The sequence below is a fragment of the Molothrus ater genome, chromosome 14, assembly GCF_012460135.2.
Source record: "Molothrus ater isolate BHLD 08-10-18 breed brown headed cowbird chromosome 14, BPBGC_Mater_1.1, whole genome shotgun sequence".
In the NCBI taxonomy this organism is placed as follows: domain Eukaryota; kingdom Metazoa; phylum Chordata; class Aves; order Passeriformes; family Icteridae; genus Molothrus; species Molothrus ater.
Genome location: NC_050491.2, coordinates 11,811,107 through 11,834,651, shown reverse-complemented (window position 1 = coordinate 11,834,651; position 23,545 = coordinate 11,811,107). Strand labels below are relative to the sequence as shown.

Here is a 23,545-nt window from a genome sequence, read left to right as displayed (position 1 = left end):
CGGTGCCCGGAGGTGGCGGCCCGGCCCGGCCATGGCGTCCGACAGCGACACCGAGGAGTTCTACGATGCGCCCGAGGACGTGCACCCCGCGGGCTCCCCCGCGCCGTGAGTTCGCCCTGCCCTCCCTCCTCTCAGCGCGGCCCCGCCGTCTCTGGGCAGTTCCCGGGGGTGCGGGGGGGAAGCGGGGTCAGAGCGGGGCCGCGGCCCCCGCTGGAGCTCGGGGTCCGCTCGGAGCGCGGAGGGTGCGGGCACCGAGCGGGGCTCGCCCGGCGCTGCTGCGGACGGCGGCGGCCGTGAGAGGGAGGATGAGCTCATACCAGCCTTCCTGAGGCGGGAGCGGGTGTAGAGCTGGGAGGAGACGGGCGGAGATGGCATCGACAGAATAATCCCTGAAATGCGATAAAAGTAACAGATTTTCTGAGGAAGGAGAAGCCAGCGAGCTTCGTCAGCAACAGGCAGCTGTTGCTGCGAGAAGAACAACTTCTGGTGTGCTCCGTGCTCTGTTTTGAGTGGTGCCTTTAATACTTCCACTGTTTTTAATGGAGACTGGGCTAGATTATTTCCAGAGGTCGCTTCCAACCCTGACAAATCTGTGATTCGGTGTCGCTTTGATGTTCCTTGCCCTAAGCCAGTTGGTCCATGTAGTGAAGGTTTACCAGCGTTTTGTGGGGTTTGTCCCAGTGCTGCTGCCTCAGAACGAACCCTGACACTGTTGTTGGTGTCAGCCAAATCTGCCCCTCTTGCTGTAAATCTCTTTCTGGTTGTGTGCTGGACAGGTTATGCCTTGTATCAGTTCTGGTTTTCGTGTAGCCTGGACCAAACCTCTTCAATATTTTACGTGGTAGGATGAGATTTCACATGGCCTGTTTATAGAGTAATAGGTATGGATTGTGGGATCCATTTGAAGCTTTAATACTGGACCAAGGAACTTGTTTTAAGCTGCGACTCAGTGGTCACTGGATGCCTACAAGAAAGGAAAGACTAGATCTTTTCTCCTCACCTTCAGATCCTGTATTAAAGTTTTTCTGAGCTCAGCTACTTAGCTGTACCCTGGTGAAAAGCACATCTTAGCATACAGTTCTGCAAGATGTGATAAGCCAGATTCACAGTGCTTGTACTGAAATGAAGTTTTTCTCCAACTGCTTACCTCCTGCTAGGAATACTGATGAAACTCTTCTCTGAGTTCCATTAACTCAAAGTAAACAGCAGAAAACTAGAAACAGCAAAAACTGTTCAATAAGTTAAAGCAGCTGAAGCCTGTCAAGGTTGGGACGGAGAGGGTGAAGGTGAGGGATTAGTGTGACTAGAGACCACAGACAGGAAAGGGGAAGCAGACTGTTTGGTAGAAGTGAGCTGTTAAATCTGCCCAACTGCACATCCACCTTTTGTCTGATACAGATCATGGCATGTGTCCTGGCTTTGCAGGTTTCCACCACCTGTATCTAAGCAGAACTTGATCAGTCTAACTTAATGAAGTCACTCACTAGAAATAAAAGTGAAAGATGCTTTTAATTTCTCTAGTGCTCTTCCATAACCTGTGTCAATGCATCATTGATGCAAGTCAATAGAATTCTGTGAGCCTGAGTCAAGTAAGGAGGTGATGTCTGTGAGCTTAGTTTGCAGTACAGCTGCTGGTCTCTAATTCAGTCTGTTGTTGAATCTAACAATATGGACGGTATTTTCTCAAAATAAGCTTTGAGATTTCATAAGAGCTAATTTCACACATGCATTGGGCACTTCTAGGAAGCAGGCTGGTATATTATTTTGCCTGTGTAATGATGTTGAGTTGGGACCACATAAAAAAAAAATCAAAACCTTCTTGTTGCAGGGAAGGCAACTGAAAACAAGTACATGTTGCCCTCTGCAGTTTCAGATATTTCCTCCTGCATTCAGTGTTCTGATGATCAGTAAAATCAGCTGGGAGTCCTTTTTGGCAGCACTCGTTTGCAGCAAAGCAGTGTAGATACATTTGCCCTCATTAAAAATGTGAGGTTTGTAGCTTCCTCCCTCCCTAGCCTTTGTTCTATGTGGGGAAGTTTAATAGCTGCTGATAGAGAAACTCTGAAAGTGGTGCCAAGTGTTCACGTCAGCTTGCTGACTTCTTTGCTGTTTACTTGCTTTATTAATTGTCTGGTCTATAAGAGTGGAGTTTTCAAGTTGGATGTAGGCTCCCAATTCCCACTGTTAAGTCATTAAATTACTGATGCTTGAGTCCCACTCAAGGAAAGCACCATATTCTTATCCTTGACTACATCTGTAGCTGGTGCTTTTTAAGAACTAGTTAGCAGAAATTACATAAACCAAAGTGTTTCTTTCAGATTAGAATGGTCAGAGGTAGTGTTCCTGGGGTAGCACATCTGGGGTGATGACTTCTCTAAGGTGAGGTGTGTTTGGAGATGTTCTGAGATTACTGTATGCCCTCTGGCAAGGCCTGTGTGCTTCCCTTCTGCTCTAGATCTTGCCTTTTATTTGTAATTCTACTTTTGACATGTGGAGGGTGTCCGTTTGTTGGATAACTAAGTCCAGAGTAAAAAGGGAGAGGTAGTGTGACAGAAGATGCCCCTATGTCACTCACTTTAGAAGCACTATAACCATGGAAGAATTTAGGAAAAGATGCTGAAATGTAGAGGCCTGAACAGTCCCATGCAGGAGGATATCAGTTTTGAGAGAAGGAAAATATGAAGTAAGGCACACTTGGTTAGATGCAGGCACGTGACAGACCCTCTATATTTTATTTATAGGAAAAGTGATCCACCCACTCTGAAATCAAGAACTGTTAAACCTAATCATTTGGACTTCATATGCCTAACAGTGAGGGGGCAAGTTTGTTCCTAGTATGCTTGTATCCTAAAAATTGTTATGAGAAACCAAATGGAAGAGATGGTGTAGGTAATGAGAAATGCCCTCTGTTTTGTTGAAATTCTTAACTTGTAACTTCAATAGTCCTGTACTTTAGAAGTTGCCTTGATGCTTTTCCTGAAGAATGTAATGTTCCTCTCTGTAGGAAGACAGGTAAGGTAAAGTTGTGTCCCATTGACATGTGGGAGATTTTTAGTGCAATTTTTGTGTGTGTGAGTGTTACAGCCAACGTGCAAAGCTGATCGTGGCAGCAAACAGATGGAGTGGGAAGTGTTGGTTGTGTTCAGTGCTGCAGATGCATTTCTGCACTCAGAGTTTGCTGAGCTCCCCCAGGGCAGCCCAGACATGCATTGCAGCAGTGAATCCCTGTAGGCTGGGAGGTGTGACTGCCATGGAGAGCTGCAGCAGGAGTAATTACAGCTTCCAGGGCAGCCACAGGCTGGAGGGAACACGGTGTGCAGGACAGGGGTGAAGGCAGTTCCTGGGCTGGCTGCTGAGCCTGTCTGTTCTGAGCAGGGCACAGCTGCTCTGGGCACTGCAAACACCTTCCCATCTGCTTGCTGGCACACCTGTTGTGTAACAATGTACATCCTCCAGGAAGGCAGGCGCTGTTGCTTTGGGATCTGCTCAAGGCCAGTACTCACATTGTTTTTTGTTTGAAGGGCTGAGTGTTTTGTTTTCTGTCACAAAACTGAACAACAACATGTTGAAAATGTTAAGCCCTCTTCAAACAGGTGCTAGGCTGGAGCTCCCTGATATTAAGAATTGGAGCTTAATGTGGTCTGGTCACTGTCAGGATGAATTTGATAGTGGGATAAACAATTTAAAAAAAAAAGTTTCTTTGTGAGTTTGTTTGACTTTCAGACTAATCAGACATCTATTTGTGCAGGTGAAATGGGGTATTTTTTTGAATTGTGTTTAATCTTTGTAGATAACCTTGAAGCCTTCCTTTGTTAAACTGGTGTAAAAGTGGTGTAATGTAAGATAATTTAGAAGTTATGTGAAATGCAGTCTAGAAGATGTATTGCTATCAGTTTATAAATCCCACCTTTTAGTAAATGTTCACACCAGATTAGTTTTTGCCTTATGTTTTCTGTGGCATATATCAGTTTTCATGTGCTGCCTGACCTTTCAAAGCCAAATCAATATTTGATCTTTGGGTTGATCTTTTGTAAATATTTTCAGACACTTTTTCCATTGTATATATGTTCTTTAAAAATGCAAGGATTTATACACTGCATCCAGAAAACGAATGGCCTTAAAGTAAAGGGGCATGCAGAAGGCTGTAAGCTCAGGTGGCTGGGAAGAAAGACCATTCCAGAGCCGTGTTGAACTGCAGGAGCTTTCAGTGACTGAGCTGGCTGACTCTGTGTGAATGTAGTAGCACATAAGCAGTAACTGCTCACGACTCTGGGAGCCCTGCTGCTGACAGACACACAGCTCAAATCCTCTCAGGCAAGGCACTGAACTTACCTGCCTGTATTACAAACTGATCTGAAAGTGGGGGTTTTGCCAAACAGTTGTGGAAGCTTTCCAGTATTTTAAAAGCATGTAAATTCCATGGTAAAGCTTCTCCTAAATTGTGTGTGTGGGTTATGTCAAGCTAACAGCACCATGTTATGTTCTACACCTGCTAGTTCTGTAACCTTTATCACTCAAGCACCTTTTTCCCAAGGTAGCTGAGCAGCCTGAGCGTGGAAAGTAACATCTGGTTTTATTTGAGTGCAGATTTTCTGCAAAACTAGCTGGAGAAGTCTGAAACAGTAGCAGTGTCTTTTGAACCTCCTATTTTGTGTAACCAGTGTAGGAATGAGTTGCCTGTACCAGAAGTGAGGGGCTAATTAGAGGGAAGTGTCACAGTTGAAAACTGAAATATCTATTTGCATTTGAAATATCTATTTGCAGTTGAGGGATTTGTCTTATTTAGGTTGTTAAGCGGTGTCTTGTAAAATAGGAGCCTGGCTGAAGCCTAGGCATTAATGCTGTAATTATAAATATATTTCATTGTTAAAGTCATCTCATGGACTTAATGAACTGTGACACATTTCTGCCACTCCTAAGAAAATCCCAGAGTTGATAGTGGAACCGAAAATGTTTCAGTAACCAGAAATCCTACACAGGCTGAGGCCTTTCCCAGCAATGTATTTTGTGATACAAAAGATGTTGTTTTTCTGGCCAAAATATTAATTTTCTCCTTTTTTTTGCACATTGAGGTTAGATCTTTCTAGGAGGATTATACCTCAAAACAATGTCAATATCAATGTCTGATATTGGGACAGAAGCACCTTAGTGTAGCGTGTTAAATTAGTTGCAATGATAGAGTGTTTATGTAACAATCCACTGTACTTTCTTGTTTACTTAGCTCTGCTGTAGAAATGGGATCTTTGCTTTTTCTGTGATTAAATGCTTCCAGATGGTAAAGAGAAGAGCTGAAATTCTTAAAAAACAATTGGAAATAGTTGTGGTTTTTTTCAGGAAGTATTGCTCTTTAAAATTATTTTGGAGGCAGGAGGGGCGTATGAGGCTGAGATCTCAATATTTGTCTGTATTGCTTGGTGCCAGGTGATACTTGGGGTTCAGGGTGTCCCTGATCTTGGTGGTCAGCTGGGATCTGTGTGCAATCCAGGCAGTTCTTTTGGTAGTAAGCTTTTAAGGAATTAATCTGCAACTTTGTCTCTGCTTGTGACTGACAAACTGATAAAATCATAGAACAATTCAGGGTGGAAGCAGCCTGGAAAAATCATCTGGTCCAACCTTTCCTTTATGTATCAGCAAGATTCTGTAGTCAGAGTAAGCAGTGTGACTCAATATTTAAATATCTTCCAGAATTCTGAAAATCTTGTAGATGTAAGTTCAGGATGTAATAAGAGCTGACCATCCACTAATTGAATTGACTTGACAAGAAGTAATTATTTGATACCATTCCCCTAAGATATCTCGTTCTTTCATGTAATTAGTGTAATGAGAGGTGCTGTGTGAGTGGTTGCTAAGGCTGTATCACTGTTTCACTGTGAGTGTTTTGGAAAGTAGTGCACACCAGTTCCTTCCTGTTACAATGTATTTTGTCTCAATTTATACCAAATGTCCTGATTAGAAACAAGATCTTAGGTTTGCTACGGAGTCTGAAGGGCAGAGTGGCTGTGATAGTGCTAACTCTGTGGATCAGGATTCAGGCACTAGATTTGCACAGTACTGGAGTGTTTGTGCTTCTGCTCTCTGAGAGTTTTTGTTTCTTCAATGTCCACCCAGTGCTTGGCATACATGTGCTAATTTTGAATTCTCTGTAGTGCAAGATGGTTTTAGTTTTGTACTTGGAATAACAACTTTTTACTAGAAAAGGGTGATAGGTGATTCCTAGAAGATTCTGCTGACAAACTCTCAGAATCTGTAGAAGCTGTGGATTTGTGTGTGGTATAGAGTAGGGAACTTCTATAGAAGCGATGTAAAAAACATTCACTTTGTTGCTCATCCAAATTATCAAGTATACAGTTCCTGCAAAGGAAGGCTGAGTTATAGGCTGTTTGAAACAAAGCTTCCTGTCTGTGAACTCTACCTAAGTCTGTCTTCTCTTTCTAACAGGTCACCAACAAAAGTTGGACCCCATGTAGTAAAGGTGAGTTTCTTCTTAAAATCAGTCAAGTGCTTGTTGATGAGCACAGTGTTGAGTATTTCCACCTAATGTGCTACAGTATCCCTGACATCTGCACACAGAGGAAATTACAGACTTTCCTTGTTGTATGTAGCAATTGTGCTAGTCTTGAAATTCCAGCTTTCCATTTATTTAGGGTATGTTACAGTGTCTCAAAGCTCATTTTATTCTGAAATGTGTATGTGCAATTTAATTAAGCTGTATGTGATCACTAAACTGTGCTCTTTTAACTCATTAGTGAGTAGTAAGCAAGGCTCTGCAGCCACCTGGCTTTTGCTCCTGATTTATATGAAATAGTTGATTGTGCTCTCTTCTGTCTCCAAAATAAGGAAAATCTTAATATTTGTACTTCAGAAGGCTCCCCTCTAGGTTATGTGAAGATAAACCACTATATTTAGCTTAATGAGACAGCGTTGCCACTTCCCACGCAGGTAATTGGTATTCTGTGCATAGTGACAGCAAGGCTGAATCCAGCACACAGTGAATAGGTGAGGAGCTGGAACCTTGTGCAAATAACACTCATTTCCTGCTCTCACAAGGGCCAAAGGTGCTGCTGTACAACACTTCTTGTAGGTTTGTCTGCAAAGAGTTGGGAAATCCTAGTGAAGCCAGTGTTTCTGAGCTGTCAGCAGTACTCTGCTCTGAATCAATGGTGTTTTACCAGTGATACCAAATCTTGCTATACCTCTTTAGGGAACAGGGCCTTACCCCCAGTTTTGTGTTCTGTTTAATGTCCCTTTAATAATTAAGTATTACATGTGTAAGCCTTTCAAGCAATGTTGTTTTATCATTCTCACTAAACTGTGTGCAATCAATGAACTTCAAAACTAACTTTAATGTCTTCATGAATTATTAGCTATGAAGTTCCCTATGTTGCTATTTGATTATTGAATTTTTTGAAGTATCTTCCTGAAGTACTTGTTCAAAGCTAAATTTCTGAAGGTGGAAAAAGTAGTAGCTTCTGTGCTTGGTATCATATCAGTTCAGTGAATGTGTGACTAATGGTATCATTTGTCTTGGAATGGGTAAGAAATATTTCCTAAGTCCGAAGTCTAATAGGTGTGTGAGTTTAATGTCAACAGAATTGGAAATTAATATAATAGCCTTCTGTAGGCACTGATTACATTTAAGTATTTATGTCATCATACATTTGAAGATAAACTTTAATAATAAAGCAAAGTAGAGCTTGCATTTAGATTAGAAATGCTTTGTGGCAGGAGGGAGTGGAGAGGGAAGAAGAATTTTTCTGTAATTGCAGCTGTCTTTGCACAATATGCCATTTCTTTAGGTCAGAACTCTCCAAGATGGATGTCTGCAAGAGTTTGGGGCAGGGAGGAGTTTTAAACATAATATGTTAGGATGCTCTAGGTGTTCTGTTTGGTTGTCTGAGAATCTAGACAAAGTCTAAGGAGGAATTTTTTTTAATATCTGTACTAGACAGTCACTCTAAATAATAAACAGGGACAAATGATTGAAAATACCCTGTTCTAGTTGGCTCTGAGGGCTACTGGATTTCTGCAGATCCCTTCCAATGTCAAGGATTCCATCAGGTTCCATTTTAGATATTGCTGATGTATGTGCTTATGGACAATGTGATGTTGTGGCCTTTCATCAGACTGGATGGTCTTTAAAGGGTTTTTTTCCCTAATGCAAACTCTTTAGCATTCTAATAATTAATGTAGAAGAGAAGGGGTATGATGAAGTTCTTATTGGTTTGTATCACCTGAGGTTAGAGCTGTATCCTATGGTAAAAACTATTTATGGTTCTGAACCTAACATTTTTGCAGGAATTGATTAAATGTTTACTCACAAATGAAATATTTTCAGCTTATTTGGATTTTGAAAGGATCTGCATGAAGATGACTGATGGCTAAAATATGCAATGAGCACTAGGAATAATTGTAGAGTGTAAGATTCCATGTTAGAACCTCAAAAGCATATTTGTGACCACTTGATAGAGCTGCCTGCCTTAATTTGGAAATTTCTGAATAGTTTCTACTATATGTGGCTGTTACATAGTTCTTGCATCCTTTCCTAAAAGCTGATGAGGAAAAGAGAAAATACTTTAATATGGAATTTCCTTGCTGCACGTTATCACATGTGTTTATTTCTCTGAACTTCATGCTGCCTTCAGTTTGATTTTAGTTGAGGTTGCAGCCTCTCATATATAACTGCCTATTTTGTTGCAGTGTGCATGACTCTGAAATACTTCTCATGTGTACTGAGCATTACTGTTTAAGCATCTGACAGCAGTAATGTGTGAAAATGTGTCAGATTTCTTGTCCTTTATGCTATTGAATTTGTTGGAGCTGTATTTTTGTTAGATCATCTTACTGAAGAACTTAGAACCATCGTCTTATGATGTTTTCTTTTGTAGGATGTGGACAATAAACTACACAAAGCTGGAAATGAAACATTTGTACGAGAAATGAAACAAGATGATTCAAAAGAGGTTCGTTAAATATTGCTTTGAGCTTCCAGCATCACAGAAAAAATATTAAACCATTTAATGATCAATATTCATCCTGAAACTACCATAGGTTAAAATTAGTTGTTAATGTTAGTAAGAATGTTCATCTAAAGGGTAAAAATCAAACTAAGTGTTCTAAAAACATATTTAGGATTCACCAGTTTTGAATTATTTGTGTAATTTACAGGATCATATTTAGCAGTACATGAGAACTGAAGAGTGAACAGTTTTTGTTTCTAACAAAAAGTAGTTTTGTTTTCTCTCCAAGTATATTGAAGAAGACTGGAAATGAGTTACTTTGTTTTATCTTTTGAAAATGCCCATTTCTGCACCAAGGTTCTGGTCTCCTTTTTTAACAAACTGCATTTTGTATACAAAACAAGTCTTCAGTGGAAGAGTTCTTGTGGGTATTTTGCTGACTGATTTGTGTACCCAGGAAGTGCCTGCTGTTGACAGGTAGAATTGTTTTGTTTTGTTTCTCTAGATTATTGACAGTATTATAGAAGAAAGCCAGAAGGCCCAACAACTAGAAGATGATGCTTTAGCTTCTAGAGGAAATGAATTGACTGTTCCAACTTCAGATACAAATGCTTGGATTTCTGGAGCAGGTATCATTAGTGATGTCCCAGAAGTACTAGCTGCTAAAATACCATTACCAGAAGACACTAGAGAACCAGAGGATCAGAGTGCGTGTAAGGACACTGAATTGGAGTCTGGGAAGGTTTTGTTTAGTTCTGACCAACAGGAATCTCACAAACCAACAAAAGTAAAAAATGCAACTGACCGTAAAATGGATGAAACTGAAGCACAAGGAGAAACATCAAAAAAAGAGGACATAACAGACAAGAAAGAGACAAATACTTTAGAAAAAGTGGCTTCAGATTTACCTACCAAAGACCCTTCTACAACAGAAGAAATGCCCCCAGCCAAGCCCCCACGGCAGCTGACTGTAGAGCCTGACATAGTTGCCAGCACAAAGAAACCTGTCCCAGCCCGGCCCCCCCCTCCCAGCAATGTCCCTCCCCCAAGACCACCCCCCCCTGCTCGGCCAGCCCCACCCCCCCGGAAGAAGAAGAGTGAACTGGATTTTGAAGTGCAAAAACCTGTTCTAGAAGGCAAGTATTCTAGTTTAGATGGGTTTATTTATCTACAGGGTATCATTTTTTTTGTGTTTTGAGTGAAGGATCATTCAGTCCTGTGATTTTTAGTTTAGTTGATAGGTAAAAAATCAAGCAACAATCTTAGCTTATTACAATGAAGTAATACCCTTCTGCTTTCTTGTAAGGTAAGACTTCCTACTAAAATAGCTGTAGCTATAGCTAGGAGAAGTTTACTCATCAATACATAAGCTAAAAACCAGTTACTTCAAATAAAATGTGTGTATGGTCTGTATTTGCATAGAAATGCAAGTCAAGGTGTGGACTGAGGTCTTATGAAAATGAGTAGTCCTGGGTTACTCGGAAATGACTATTAAAAAGAAGTTAATAAAGCTTAAGAGGCCTAGGCGTGAAGTCATGCCTGAACCTCCAACTGTATATGAAATACTTAATTGTAAGTTATATATGGTGGCAGTTGATCATTAAAAAATATTAGACTGGTCAGAAAGGGTGTTCAGGCCTGTAAGTGATGTTAGGGTTTGATCCCTATGGCAAGTGTTATGCTCTTCTTTCTAATAAATCTCTTTTCAGTTTCTCGAGACAGCTTCACAGCTGGTGGTCTTTTAACTTCAAGTTCAGTGACAGAAGGTGTGCCCAAAGATTCTCAGCCTTCCTTGGATTTGGCCAGTGCAACTAGTGGAGATAAAATTGTCACTGCCCAGGTACTGGGAAATGGTTGTGAGTTTGACTGGAACATTTTCTATTGCTTCAGTGATACAGTAGAGATAATGTAATCTGTGTCTGCACCATTTCAGGAAAATGGGAAAGCAGCTGATGGCCAAACAACAAATGAAGTACTTGGACCACAAAGACCCAGGTCTAACTCTGGCAGAGAGCTCACAGACGAGGTATCTATGGCTGTGTCTGTAAATGGAACACCTTTGTGCTTGCTTTCCCTATCTGGTAAATGAGTTGTTGTAGTCAGGTCACTCCTTGTTCTCTGAACCACTCCGTGCTGTCACCAGGAATGCAAATAGGGAGGATGGCAGAGCTGGCTTTGTCCACCTAAGAACTTTGTGTCTCCTGAGTCATGTGTGCCTTTAGCCTTTGAAGGTGTGAGCTGTAGCAGACCTGAAATGCCATCAAGTTCATGTTGGTAGCTATGCAAACACCTCATAGGATTTTCATGGGAGGGAACAGCAGCAAACCTGGTATTTTGTCAGGTGTCTGAAAGGGGAAGGAGTCAGCAATAGGAAAATGATCTTCCTCATACTAAAAATAGTTTCTTCAGTTAATAATTCTGCTAATCCTGATGATATTTGGCTTTTCTAAGTTTACATTTGTGTCTATCACTGTATAGCTTTTTTCAACTGTTGCTGAACCTTTGTAAGCATTCATGAGATACCCCAAATAAACCTTTTCCTTTGTAGTGCTAGTCAGTTCTCAGTTCCTTTTCTCCCTGTATGTTAAGTTTGCCTTTGGCTAAACCTAAGATACAGCAGTTGGAGTAGGAAAGGGGAAGACTGCAATGTCTATTAATTGCATCATATGTTTGATATTAGCATGAAAAGTGTCAGGCAGTGGTTGATGTCTCTATAGCTGCATTTTTGATTTATGAAATTGAAGCTTGTGATATGTAGCTGTTCATCTTTGTCTAGTGGTTGATAATGTTTGCACTAACATGCTAATTTAAGCTTAGTCTTTGTAAAATAAATGTATAGTGAGCTACAGAATTTCCCATTAAGATAAATAATTTGTAAGTTTTGATGATTTTTGTTTTGGTCTAGGTTTTCAAGTCTAATCAAGTTCTCTTCATTTCACATCTTATTTTTTTGATAGGAAATTCTAGCAAGTGTAATGATAAAAAACCTTGATACAGGTGAAGAAATACCTCTGAGTTTGGCAGAAGAAAAGTTGCCAACAGGCATTAATCCCCTGACTTTGCATATCATGAGGAGAACTAAAGAATATGTCAGGTATGAGTCATGAGAGCTTTCAGCTCACAAGATGCTGTTGCTCTCAGGGTTTTTGCATGAACGGAAGCCGCTCTTACGCAGGTAAAAAGAGCCCCAATCCATCTGTCTGACTAATCTGAGCTGATTCCCAGTTCTCAATGAACCAGGCTCATTACTGATTTCTCTCAAGTTAACTAAAACTTGCTGATCCTGCTGGAACTTGATAAGCAAGTACATCTGAAAATCCACTGATCTCCAGTTAGCCCTTGATGTACTAAATGTCATTTCTGTGCTGAATTAAACACGTTTTGTGTTCATGTACTGGATGTTGTTCGTGCCACCACCTCCTGTAGTTTTTTCAGTGTTTCATAGGAGACTGTTTCTCTGAAGATCTGTTGTCTTTAGTGCAGGTGATGCTTTGAGGTTTGCCTGTTCTTATAGAGTTTTAGATCCTTCTAATTTGTAAAATGGACTCTTTTTGCAATCTTTGATAGAAAAAGACACGTACTTAATGATTAGAATACCATGTCAGTCTAGATGTTCTTTTCAAAGGCCCGTATGAATTTATACATTGGACAACTTCAAAGTTTTTTGCATTGGTGTATTATTGAAAAGCTCACTTTTCTAGAACTCTTTTGTGAAAAAACTCATATTTCAGGATTAACAACTATTAATTTATTTAATCTGTGGAAAGCAAGATATGAGAACAAAGTGGCATGTTACCAGTTCCTAGTAATTTAATGTATTATGTCTGCTCTTAGCTTTCAAAGTATCACTATAAGCTTAAGTTGGAAATTTGTGGCAGGGAATAATATATCTGGCAACTGCAGAGTGTATGCAGATTTAGTATCAAGATGCCTAAGAATTGAAAGACCTGTTTATTAAGTGATTAAAATAATGTCCATGTTTTTTCAATGTGTTACATAGAGGAATAAAGATGGATCCTAAAATGCATGGCCTACTTTACTGATGTTTCACTCAATTTAGATTCATTATGATATCCCATTAAACAGTCACTTCTGTATTTCCTAGTAATGATGCAGCACAGTCTGATGATGAAGACAAAATGCAGACACAGCAAACTGACACTGATGGAGGGAGGTTAAAACAGAAAACGTAAGATGCTGTTTTATGTTTTTTCATTTCCCTAGAAAGAAAAAACAGATTTTATTTTTCTAAGAGGAAGCTTCCCTTCTGATTACTGATCAAGTTGCCTTTTGAGTAATCACTTTACTAGTGATCCCTGATATTACATAAGCCTGTAGCTCTGTTGTTGAACTGAAGGTTGCATGACTGCTGTCAAATTTACTGCTTATTTTAAGAAGCAGTAATGAAAAAAGATAAGGTTGCATTACAAATCAAAATTAGTGATTATAGTAGCAAAAAAAAAAGAAAGTTTCCTTTATTATGTGTTGAAAACGTACCCTTGTTTTTAAGGACTCAACTGAAAAAGTTCCTTGGCAAATCTGTGAAGAAAGCAAAGCACCTTGCTGAAGAATACGGTGAACGTGCTGTTAATAAGGTTAAGAGTGTTCGAGATGAAGGTAAATGACAATCCTTTTTTTTTTTTTAATAGGGTAGTTGGTTTATCCTTGTGCTTTTAGGAACCAAAGCTGCTAGAGGAACATACACTGCTGCATTCTATCACTGTTCTGCAGTTGGTGATAGGATTTTTTTAGAGTTGAACCTTGTAGCTTAGTAGACATTTTGAGGCAACCAGGTTACAAGGATAAATTCTTCAACTAAACCAGCTTAATGCTCTGATTTTTTGTTGTGCTGTTAGAAAGAGGTTTTGATATCAAAACGTGCACATTTTTGGAAAGTTACTCCAGCAAAGGTAGAAGTGGGGATTATCTTCATTACTTTAGTAAATCAGATTGTTTTCTGGCAACCAGTACTACAACTGGAATTCTCATATAGCATGAGCTCCTGTTAGATTTCCCAACTACAGCTGAATTCTCCCCTTTTTGTTTCATCTGTATATCTTTCAGACAGACTTTTAGTGCTGCAGCAGCTGATGTAACCACAGCCTGAGATAAGTGCCATGGAAATGCTGCACTTCTGTGTCTTGTGTTGCCAGTGGCTGTTGCCCACAGCTCTTTTGCAATTCTTGTACTTCATGGGCAAATCACCAGGCCATTGCAGTGTACTCAGAGAGAAAAAACCAACAGACTCATTTTCAGCACACATCAAACTGACAGAAATCACTTAGTGCAGGATCTCCTGAATGCAAGGCAGGTGCCAAGAAAGGGGCAGAACAAAAATTTATAAAATTTATAGCTCTTCTTATTTTCAGTGTTCAGTGTTTGGATTTGCTGTAGCCTAAAATTAATGCAGATGTATTTTTAGAGCTTAATGCAATACTATTCTTATTTTACTTTAAGATCTTTAAATTGCCTATAGAAATTGTCTAACTCAAGACTAATCTACTACCAAAAAGCTTACTAACATATGAAATAGGTGCTGCAATATCTAGTGCTGAATTTGTGTTCCTCTAAGTCTTTCACACAGATCAAGATGATCCCTCTTCCAGTGATGATGAAGGGATGCCCTATACAAGACCAGTTAAGTTCAAAGCAGCACATGGCTTCAAGGGACCATATGATTTTGAACAAATTAAAGTTGTTCAGGATCTCAGTGGAGAGCATATGGTAGGTGGTTTTTCCATCTGTGGTTTTGCTCAATCTGTTCAGCCTGAGATTCAACTTCTCATTTCCATCTACTTGCTGACCTCCAAAAATGACTGTCAGGTTTATTCTCTGTGGAAAAACTTCATTAAAAAAAAAAAAAAGAAAGAAAAAAAAAAAAAAGAAGAGAAAATTTGGCTGGTTTGCCCAGATCTTCAGGGGGTAAAAAGCATGTAGATTCCTAGGAATTCCAGGGATTCTCCAGAGCTCTCCTTTGAAGAGCGATGGTATCAAGTGGTATTTGTTTTTTTCAGTTCCTGCAGTTACAACTTTAGGCTGAAATAGGCTATTTTCATCTATCAGAACTGAGCACAGAGCAGCAAGCTTTACCTGCTCAGCAGTAAATAAATGAGTCTATTGGACAGATGAACACAATATTGAACAGAAATACTTCCTAGGTTTTGGAGGCAAAAGTCAGGAGAGGTTAATGGAGTATGTGGTTCAGAGTGATAAGGTGGGGAGAAACCAGGATAGGATATTGCAGAGATGCCTGTGGAGAATCAGGCAGAAAAGCTACTTATTTGTCACTATTTGAAGTGTGCATGCTTCCCTATGAGTCTGGAATACATTCTAGTATTCCTGATTTCCCAAACTTCTGCTGACAGATGCTGTCTGACATTGGAAGCAATCTTTCATCTCTAAGTGTTGGGCTGAGGGTGATGACCTACAGCAGTCAGTGACCAGAGATTCCAAGTTGTCATCCACAACTGAACTTTCAATTCCTGCTGGTAATCCCTGCTAGTTTCCATCATGCCAATATTTGACTTCTTAAACCCAGGAAATGCCTCCAAATAGGCGGAGCATGGTGGAGTCAAATGCCTGGTAGCTCTTTATTCAGTAGCAGGAGGAAATGGGATACTGCTTGTGTGGTTATGTTTTATTGACAAGTAACTCTTTAGACTTGGCAATGGAGAAAGAATTATCATCAGAGGCTTTGCAAAACCCTCATGCCAATGATAAATACAACAAATATATGTAGTACCCATTTTGGTGTAACCAATCACAGTTTCTACTTTAAAAAACGCATGCAAACCTCAAGTGCAACTACAAGTACTTGTCAGTTCTACAAAACAAGCAGGAGGTTCTGAGCCCCTCAGACAACTGTACAAGTCTTATGTGGGATTCTGTGGTAGGGCTGACGTCCTGTAACTCCTCTCTTGCAGTCATCTGCCCTGTGGGTTTTTTCTTTCAAACTGTTTTTGCACATATGTTACACAATCCACCAGTCTTAACAATTACTTATCAGCATCTTGATCTACAGTTTATTTTACTTGTGGTATCTTGAGTATGTCTAAAATCTTGTCAGTTGACATTGTAGAATGTCTTTTTGGTATGCAGAAAAGCACTTTTTGTGACTTAATAACCTCTTCATTTTGACAGGGTGCTGTTTGGACAATGAAATTTTCTCACTGTGGGCGATTACTGGCGTCTGCAGGGCAGGACAATGTAGTGAGGATATGGGTTTTGAAGAACGCCTTTGACTATTTCAATAACATGCGCATGAAGTACAACACAGAAGGTATCTGTGCGTGGCTGGAGCTCTGGAACAGGGGAAATTCTGGGTATTTGGGAACTTGGTGCTGACCATGGTGTTTCTGTCTGTGTTCCAGGCCGTGTCTCCCCTTCTCCCTCTCAAGAAAGCCTGAATTCTTCCAAGTCTGATACTGATGCAGGGGTAGGTACACAAGGTGTTGGGAGGGGAAGAGATGGTCTGGTTTGTAATGCCAGATCTTCATTGTTGCTTTATCCAAATACACATTAAGGAGTTCTTGGCTTGTGTCTTTTTGTCAAACTGTCATATCAATAGATGTCTTCAATCAAATATATTAATTCCATGTACAAGGGGGGCAAGCAAGGAAGCCCATCACTGAATTGAAAGCATTACAAGATCTGCATAGCTGTGCTGTGGCCTCCTGCCAGAGGAGATTGCTGAGTGAATTGCTAAGGGGAAAAACCCTACATCATTGAATTTTCTGTCTTAGTGTTTTATCTCTGACCATTACTTGTGGTTAACATCTGACTTGATGTTTTTTCTGAGGAAGGCCAAAGTGAGCAGTGGGATTCCCAGAAGCATAATGATACCTGACAGATTTAAATTTTTCACATCTCTGTAGAAAAAAATGGAACATGACTGAAAAAAAGTATTCAGACACTCTTACTTGTAGTTTCCAGATACTGTAGTAAACCTTGCCATTAAAATGAATGTATTTTAGGTGGGCTTTTTTCTATTTTTGGCTTCAGCAGTATAAGAAACAGATGATAAAGTCAGGGTTTAAGTGAACATCTTGGCAGCAGCGTTATTTAGTGTGTGTTGTCTTGGCAGAGGGGGAAGCAGGGAGGCCAGCAATTGTTCTTTAACTCATGTAAATGAGTGGGCTTGCTAAGCCACACACACCAGAGATGCTGTTTTGAGTGGTTGGGTTTGGGTTAGTTTTTTTTCCTGGAGAGGTTTTGTATAGGAACTTCTAGGGCTTTTAAAAATTATGATTTTACACCTGTTAATTCTGAACTGGTCTCTTACTAGGAAGTTGTCATTCATGATATGCACTAGCAACTTGGAAACCTGAACTCACAGTTTATATTCTGAAGTGGAACACAGTTTTTAAGGTTGAGATACTTTGTTCCAAAAGCTTATCTTCAGGTGTTTGCTTAAATTGCTGTCAAACTGATCCCACTGAATAAGAGCTGAAAAATGGAAAATTTAGAACTTCATAATTTTGCACTTCCAGGATGATGCTTCACAGCCCATTGTACTTGACATTTACTTTGGTTTTGTATTAGTGCAATATTGTTTGTTCAAATTGTTATTGTCCTTACAGTTTTTTAAGCAGTAAAATTTTCCATCTAATATTTGGTAATATTTCTGTACATTTCTCTGATAGATTTGCAGTGCAGTTGATGAAGACCCAGATGATAAAAATGCCCCGTTTCGTCAACGACCATTTTGCAAGTACAAAGGCCACACAGCAGATCTTCTTGATCTTTCCTGGTCTAAGGTAAGGCACCTTAATACAGGCTACACAGTTCTTCTGTGTTTTCCTTATTTTCTGTTGACAGTTGCTGCTGGAACCATACAATTAAACAATAGGAAATGATCCTTGAAGTTAAGAGAAATTTTATACAGGCAACATTTATTCTAGCTGAAATAGTTGGAATAAATTGAGCAATCTTCTTGTGCTTGTGTAATTAAGAGTGGTCTTAAAAAAACCCAAACAAGCCAGTAACAATTACAGTTGTGTATTCAATAATGAAAGTAAATTATTTAGAGTGGGAGGGTTTTCCATTGAGGTGTGTGGTTTCTGTTATATGGTGTTACTGCTTTTCCTGTCTTCAGTGTGCTTCACTTTTTGTGCAAAGTGTACATGTTCTGAAGTTGCTGAACACATACATCTATTTTAAAATTAGAGTTACCTTGTTTCACATCAGACTTATTCAGATAATTCTCCACATGGGAACGCAGTTGTACTTTTAGGAACACAGTCTGGTTGAAGCATCTCAGTCATCTCTGAGGTCTGTCATGCCATTTCTTCTCTGAATACTTTAATTACATTCCAAGTATTCATTTTCACTGAGATTCTTCCAGAAAATTTTGTTACCAAGGGTCAGTGTACAGCTCTTAAGGAAAGCACTGATCAGTAATGGTAATTTGGATAAACCTTTTTATCTGAAAATATAAAATGTTGAATTTCATGGCAGCATAGCCTTAGTAAAGCTCTACCAATCAAATTGCTTCTGTATTTCCAGTTACTTTGTGTCTATTAATAACTGAGGAATTCTCTTGTTTCACAGAATTACTTCTTGCTTTCTTCTTCTATGGATAAAACTGTCAGATTATGGCACATATCAAGAAGAGAATGTCTTTGCTGTTTCCAGCATATAGACTTTGTCACTGCTATAGCTTTCCATCCAAGGGTAAGTGTAACTGCCCTCTTACTTCTAGACAGGTAGGATTTAAAATTACAACATTCTATTCCCTTTTTTTTTAATTAAAAAAATAAAATGATTGAATAATAGGGTTTGTGAACTTCAAAAATATGCTTCATGGATAATATTCCAGGACTTTGTGTTCATCTTCACTGAACTTCACTAGGACTGTCCATGGGGTTTAACCATGTGTACATGTGAAGTGGAAAGTGAATTGTCTGTTGGCTGTACCATCAAAGCTGATATAGTGCAGAGTAACTTTGTGAAAAGTTAGAATTTCTAGTGAGGGATATTGTGATAAAATATTTGTGGGGAAAAAATCATAATGAGATTGAACAGATTGTCCAGAGACCACAGAATCCTTGAGAATTTTTAAAACTTGACAGAATATAACCCACTACAGCCTGATCAAACTTTTGGGAGGTGGATCAGAGGCCTCCAGAGATTAATTTCAACTTTTTATAAATTTTTAAAAATACTCTAATCAAGCTTCCTAATATTAATAAAATTCAAGTGGGAGAACAGTGTTTGTCAGTGTTCCCTAAACATACAGAACTAGTAGATGTATGGGAAATCATGAAAGGAGCTTTCAGCTCCTGGCAGGGTGAGTGTTGAGAGGGTAGAAACTACCTGTGCTAACAGTGAGCAATTTTCTAACCTGAGGTATAACTGCATGTGTGTAATCTTTTCAAAAACCTGTTAGAATTTGAATTCCATTTGCCACAAATTTCTTAAAGGTTATAATTAGTTCATCTGAGGGTTCTTACTGGGAAACTCTGTAGAGGAGCTGTTTGGAAATGGGGTGGGAAGGTTTTAAGGAAGGCAGAAACTTACTCATAGCACAAGTGGAGATTAAACCTTGTGTGTGTTCTCAGGATGACAGGTACTTCCTCAGTGGTTCATTGGATGGAAAACTCCGACTCTGGAACATTCCTGACAAAAAAGTGGCATTATGGAATGAAGTAGATGGGCAGACAAAATTGATTACAGCTGCCAACTTCTGTCAGAATGGCAAATATGCAGTGATAGGCACCTATGATGGAAGATGCATCTTTTATGACACAGAGGTAAACAAACGTTGAGGCTGTGGATTTTTTTATGTTAAATAATAAACAGATTTAGAAGTCATGGTTATTTAAATACCAAGAAACAAACCTGTTAGAGCTTGAAGCAAACTAATGTTTTTACACAATTGTTTCAGTTTTGGACACATTTTGATATCTTTTCAGCACTTGAAGTATCACACACAAATACACGTGCGTTCTACCAGAGGTCGAAATAGAGTTGGAAGAAAAATTACTGGCATTGAACCTTTGCCTGGAGAAAATAAGGTACTGTCTTTGAGTGCAGCTTTGGACCAGTACTGAATTCTGATATTTCTATCTAATGCTTAGTAAGTTTGTGCCAAATCTTTTAACACTACTGAAATGAGCCTTGCTGTTTGCTGATTTAGGCTAATACAATACTAAGTAGTGGTAAAATAGATTATATATTCTTTTAATGATGTTATGCTCTGATTAATGTGCAGGTGAAAAAAAATGTTTCCAGATGGCTAATTGTTTCCACTCATAAATTTATTTCTTTCTTTTCTAGATACTAGTGACATCAAATGACTCCAGAATCAGATTGTATGACCTAAGAGATCTGTCTTTATCTATGAAGTACAAAGGTTATGTCAACAGCAGCAGCCAAATCAAAGCCAGCTTTAGGTAAGACAGTTTTGTAACAATGGAGTTGATGGATTTGGGAAATGCTGTGGCTGAAGTATGGAGGGTTTTGTTTAAATAATCTACATTGGCATGAAACTGAGCTTCTGAAATGTCACTTGGCTTGGAATGCAAAGGTAAAAAAAGACTCTGGTGAAGAGTGATGAGCTGGGAACTCCTGTGGGTGAGTGAATGCATTTGCATCCTGTGGACAGTGTGTCCATTACTGTTGCTGTGAGGGCAGGAACTGTGCTACAGCTGAGGTTGGAAAGGACCTTGGGAGATCATCTTGCTCAGCCCCCCTGCTCCAGATAAATTTCCCAGATTAAATCATCTCTACTTCCTGGGCTGTAGCCCAGTTAGTGTCAGAGTTTAGAGATGCAGAGCTGCTGTAATGCATGCCTGAACAGCTAAGAAAAGTGATGTTTTTCCTTCTTTGAATCTTTAGCCATGATTTTACCTACATTGTAAGTGGTTCAGAAGATAAATATGTCTACATTTGGAGTACATACCATGACCTGAGCAAGTTTACATCTGTAAGAAGAGATCGAAATGATTTCTGGGAAGGCATTAAAGGTAAATACCAGCTTTTGATCTTTGTTTTATCAAAGCTCATATGATTTGAAAATTGAAATATTTTATTTGCTATGCATTTACTGTGAACAAATTCTTGCCAGGATGCATGGTAATTGGTGGCCTGACAGGAATCCTTGTTCACAGGAGACTCTCTTTGGGATGGCAAGAGACAAAGTATCTTAGAGTTTGTCCAGCTTCAGTAAGAGATTTTGAATTAATGTAATGTTTTGCTGGCTAATTTTAGAAATCAAAATAATTACCAACCCATAATCCTTTATGGAAAAGTGGCTTTGAAAACAAATGCAAACTTTCTCTTTCACAGCAGACTAAAACAAAAAATGGGTGGGGAAAAAAGCAGCTCTTTTACGTGCTCCACATGCACACTGTTTTTGGAAAATGTGGGCCATGTTTATATATTTTGGACCTCTTGCCAGTTAGTTTTGGGCACTTAGATCATCTTCTGAAATCCCAAGATTATAGAACAATGACAGTTGTTCCTTGAATTCTGAGTTTACCTGATGGCCACTAGCACTGAGATTCTTGTATATTTACTAGAAGTTCTGCCTGCTATTCTTGTAAAATTAACAAATTCTTGAAACAAGGTAATCAAAAAATCAAAATTGGATTGTCTTTCTGAAGCGCACAATGCAGTCGTCACCTCTGCAATCTTTGCTCCAAATCCTGGTCTGATGGTGTCACTGGAAACTTCTGAAAAGCAAGAAGCTGAAAGTAAGGCAGAAGATTGTGAGATATCAGACACCATCCCCTCTGGTAGGTGTTTAAGGTGAACTCTGCTTGGTACCATGGCATGAGCAGGAAAATATTATGAATACTTCTGATCTGGGCAGGGGTTTCTTGAGAAGAAAAGTCCTTGCAGTGGCATGGGTATACATTCCAACTTAGCATTCCACCTTGAACATTTTGGCAGCTGTTGCATTCTTAAAAGCTGAGGTAGGATGTGAGATGAGGGGTACAGTTGCCATCCTAAGTACTTTAGGATTGTTCCTTTTACATTGGAGCTGTTAGGAGGTAGAGCTGCACCAACCATTAATGAAACGAAATGCAGATGTTTCTTGAAGTATTGGCTAGAAGTCAGAAATATGATAAGAAGAAGGGTATCACAGTGATGTCATATATTTTAATGAGAGTGTGATTTTTATACATATATATATATATTTTTTTTTTTTAATGAACTAACAATTTATTCTCATTCTTGTTAAGGAGCTCTGAAGACAGATCACACAGAAGTGCTTTTATCAGCTGACTTTACTGGAGCAATTAAAGTCTTCATTAACAAAAAGAAAAATGTATCTTAGTTGGTTTGCAACTGACAGCATAAAGCTATGGTACTGTGGGATTGAAATTCCATAAATAATGCAGGCAAAAGCAAAGTATCTAATATAATAATGTTACAGGCTGATTTATTTTTAAATCTTTATTTTAAGGCTACTCAAATATTGGATCCTTGGAAAGCAGTGTGCCTATTAACACCTGGGCTTGTAGGATAGAGAGGAATGTGTAAGAATAATCCTGCCAAACATTAGACTCTAAACTTTCTGCAAACAGTTGTTTTGCCATGTCATTGTGAACCTGCACAGGTTTCTGCACAAAATTGTGTCTGCACATGTGTGTGCCTTTGGGATACATGCACGAATTGGAACCTGTATCAAAAGGGTTTTAGTGGTGCTTCTGGCCACTAGATGTCAGGAGCTGGGGTGGGAAAGGAAGGCTGGAAAAATGCTGAATAATCTAGTCTGATCTTTGCACAAAATTCCATTGGAGAAAGATCTTGAATTTGTAGTAGCTAATATTCAGAGTTTTAAGTTATGCAAGTTTTTGATGGGTCAGCAACCATGTGTAAATGTTTTTATAAATTTCTCAACTTCAGGACGTGAAAAATTTTTTGTTGTCTTTTAATTGTTGTGGACTTTAGATTCCTTTCTTATATATAATTTTTTGCACACTGGAGCACAATACTTGTGTAAAGAATTCTCTCATTCCGTGTTCACGGGCACCAGGATATATTCACCTTCCAGATAAAGTTAAGCTGCATTAGAAAGTTCTTATATTTTACAACTATGTAAAATAAACTGTTTACATTTTTTAAGCATTGTAGCTTAAAGTTTTAAGTTCTTCTTGTTTGTTTAGTGCCACTGAATTTTGAAAGTCTTTGTAAATATTCATATAAAACACCTATGAAGTAACATTCTGGGTATCATAACCCATGAAATGTTATTGATGGTCAAATGTTTCAGAGAACAAATGTATCATTAAACTTGGTCACACACTTGGAAATTGTTGCTTCTTTTCCATTTTGAGTTGTTAATTTGCCTTTTGTCTAAAGTAGTTTTGACCAGTTTCTGAGATCATTGATCCTGCAAGCACTTGTTACCTTCTGAGTTCTGCTTTTCCTGATCTCGTCACACCTTTATTTCTGAAAGAATGGGGAATGAAGTACTGCAACTGGATATAAAGTAGAATTTAGAGTAATTATATGATAATTTCACATGAGGAAAACTTCAGAAGTGTGCACAGAATCCTCTCCTTCCCATTAGTGGAAGAATGAAGACATGAAAGGCAGGAAGTGAGTCTCACTCACAATTTAATTCTTTTCTACTCAGG

General features: G+C 39.0%; 1 protein-coding gene across 1 annotated transcript; it reads left to right on the top strand.

Moving 5' to 3' along the window:
• WDR44 (WD repeat domain 44) lies at positions 1-23,218 on the top strand. The gene is made up of 20 exons (XM_036402269.2): positions 1-105; positions 6,439-6,472; positions 8,886-8,960; positions 9,463-10,093; positions 10,667-10,797; positions 10,891-10,983; positions 11,915-12,051; positions 13,063-13,146; positions 13,468-13,574; positions 14,530-14,681; positions 16,098-16,236; positions 16,328-16,392; positions 17,600-17,713; positions 18,507-18,629; positions 19,517-19,708; positions 19,871-19,972; positions 20,235-20,350; positions 20,796-20,923; positions 21,563-21,694; positions 22,145-23,218. The coding sequence occupies exons 1-20, from the start codon at positions 32-34 to the stop codon at positions 22,237-22,239; spliced, it is 2,724 nt and encodes a 907-aa protein (XP_036258162.1). The 5' UTR covers positions 1-31; the 3' UTR covers positions 22,240-23,218.
• The last annotated feature ends 327 nt before the right edge of the window (positions 23,219-23,545 follow it).

Coding starts and splice junctions, on each gene's coding strand:
- WDR44 (XM_036402269.2), top strand. CDS start 32: ATGGCGTCCGACAGCGACACCGAGGAGTTCTACGATGCGCCCGAGGAC. Junction 10,094..10,666: donor GCAAAAACCTGTTCTAGAAG/GCAAGTATTCTA, acceptor ATCTCTTTTCAG/TTTCTCGAGACAGCTTCACA. Junction 17,714..18,506: donor TTGATCTTTCCTGGTCTAAG/GTAAGGCACCTT, acceptor CTTGTTTCACAG/AATTACTTCTTGCTTTCTTC.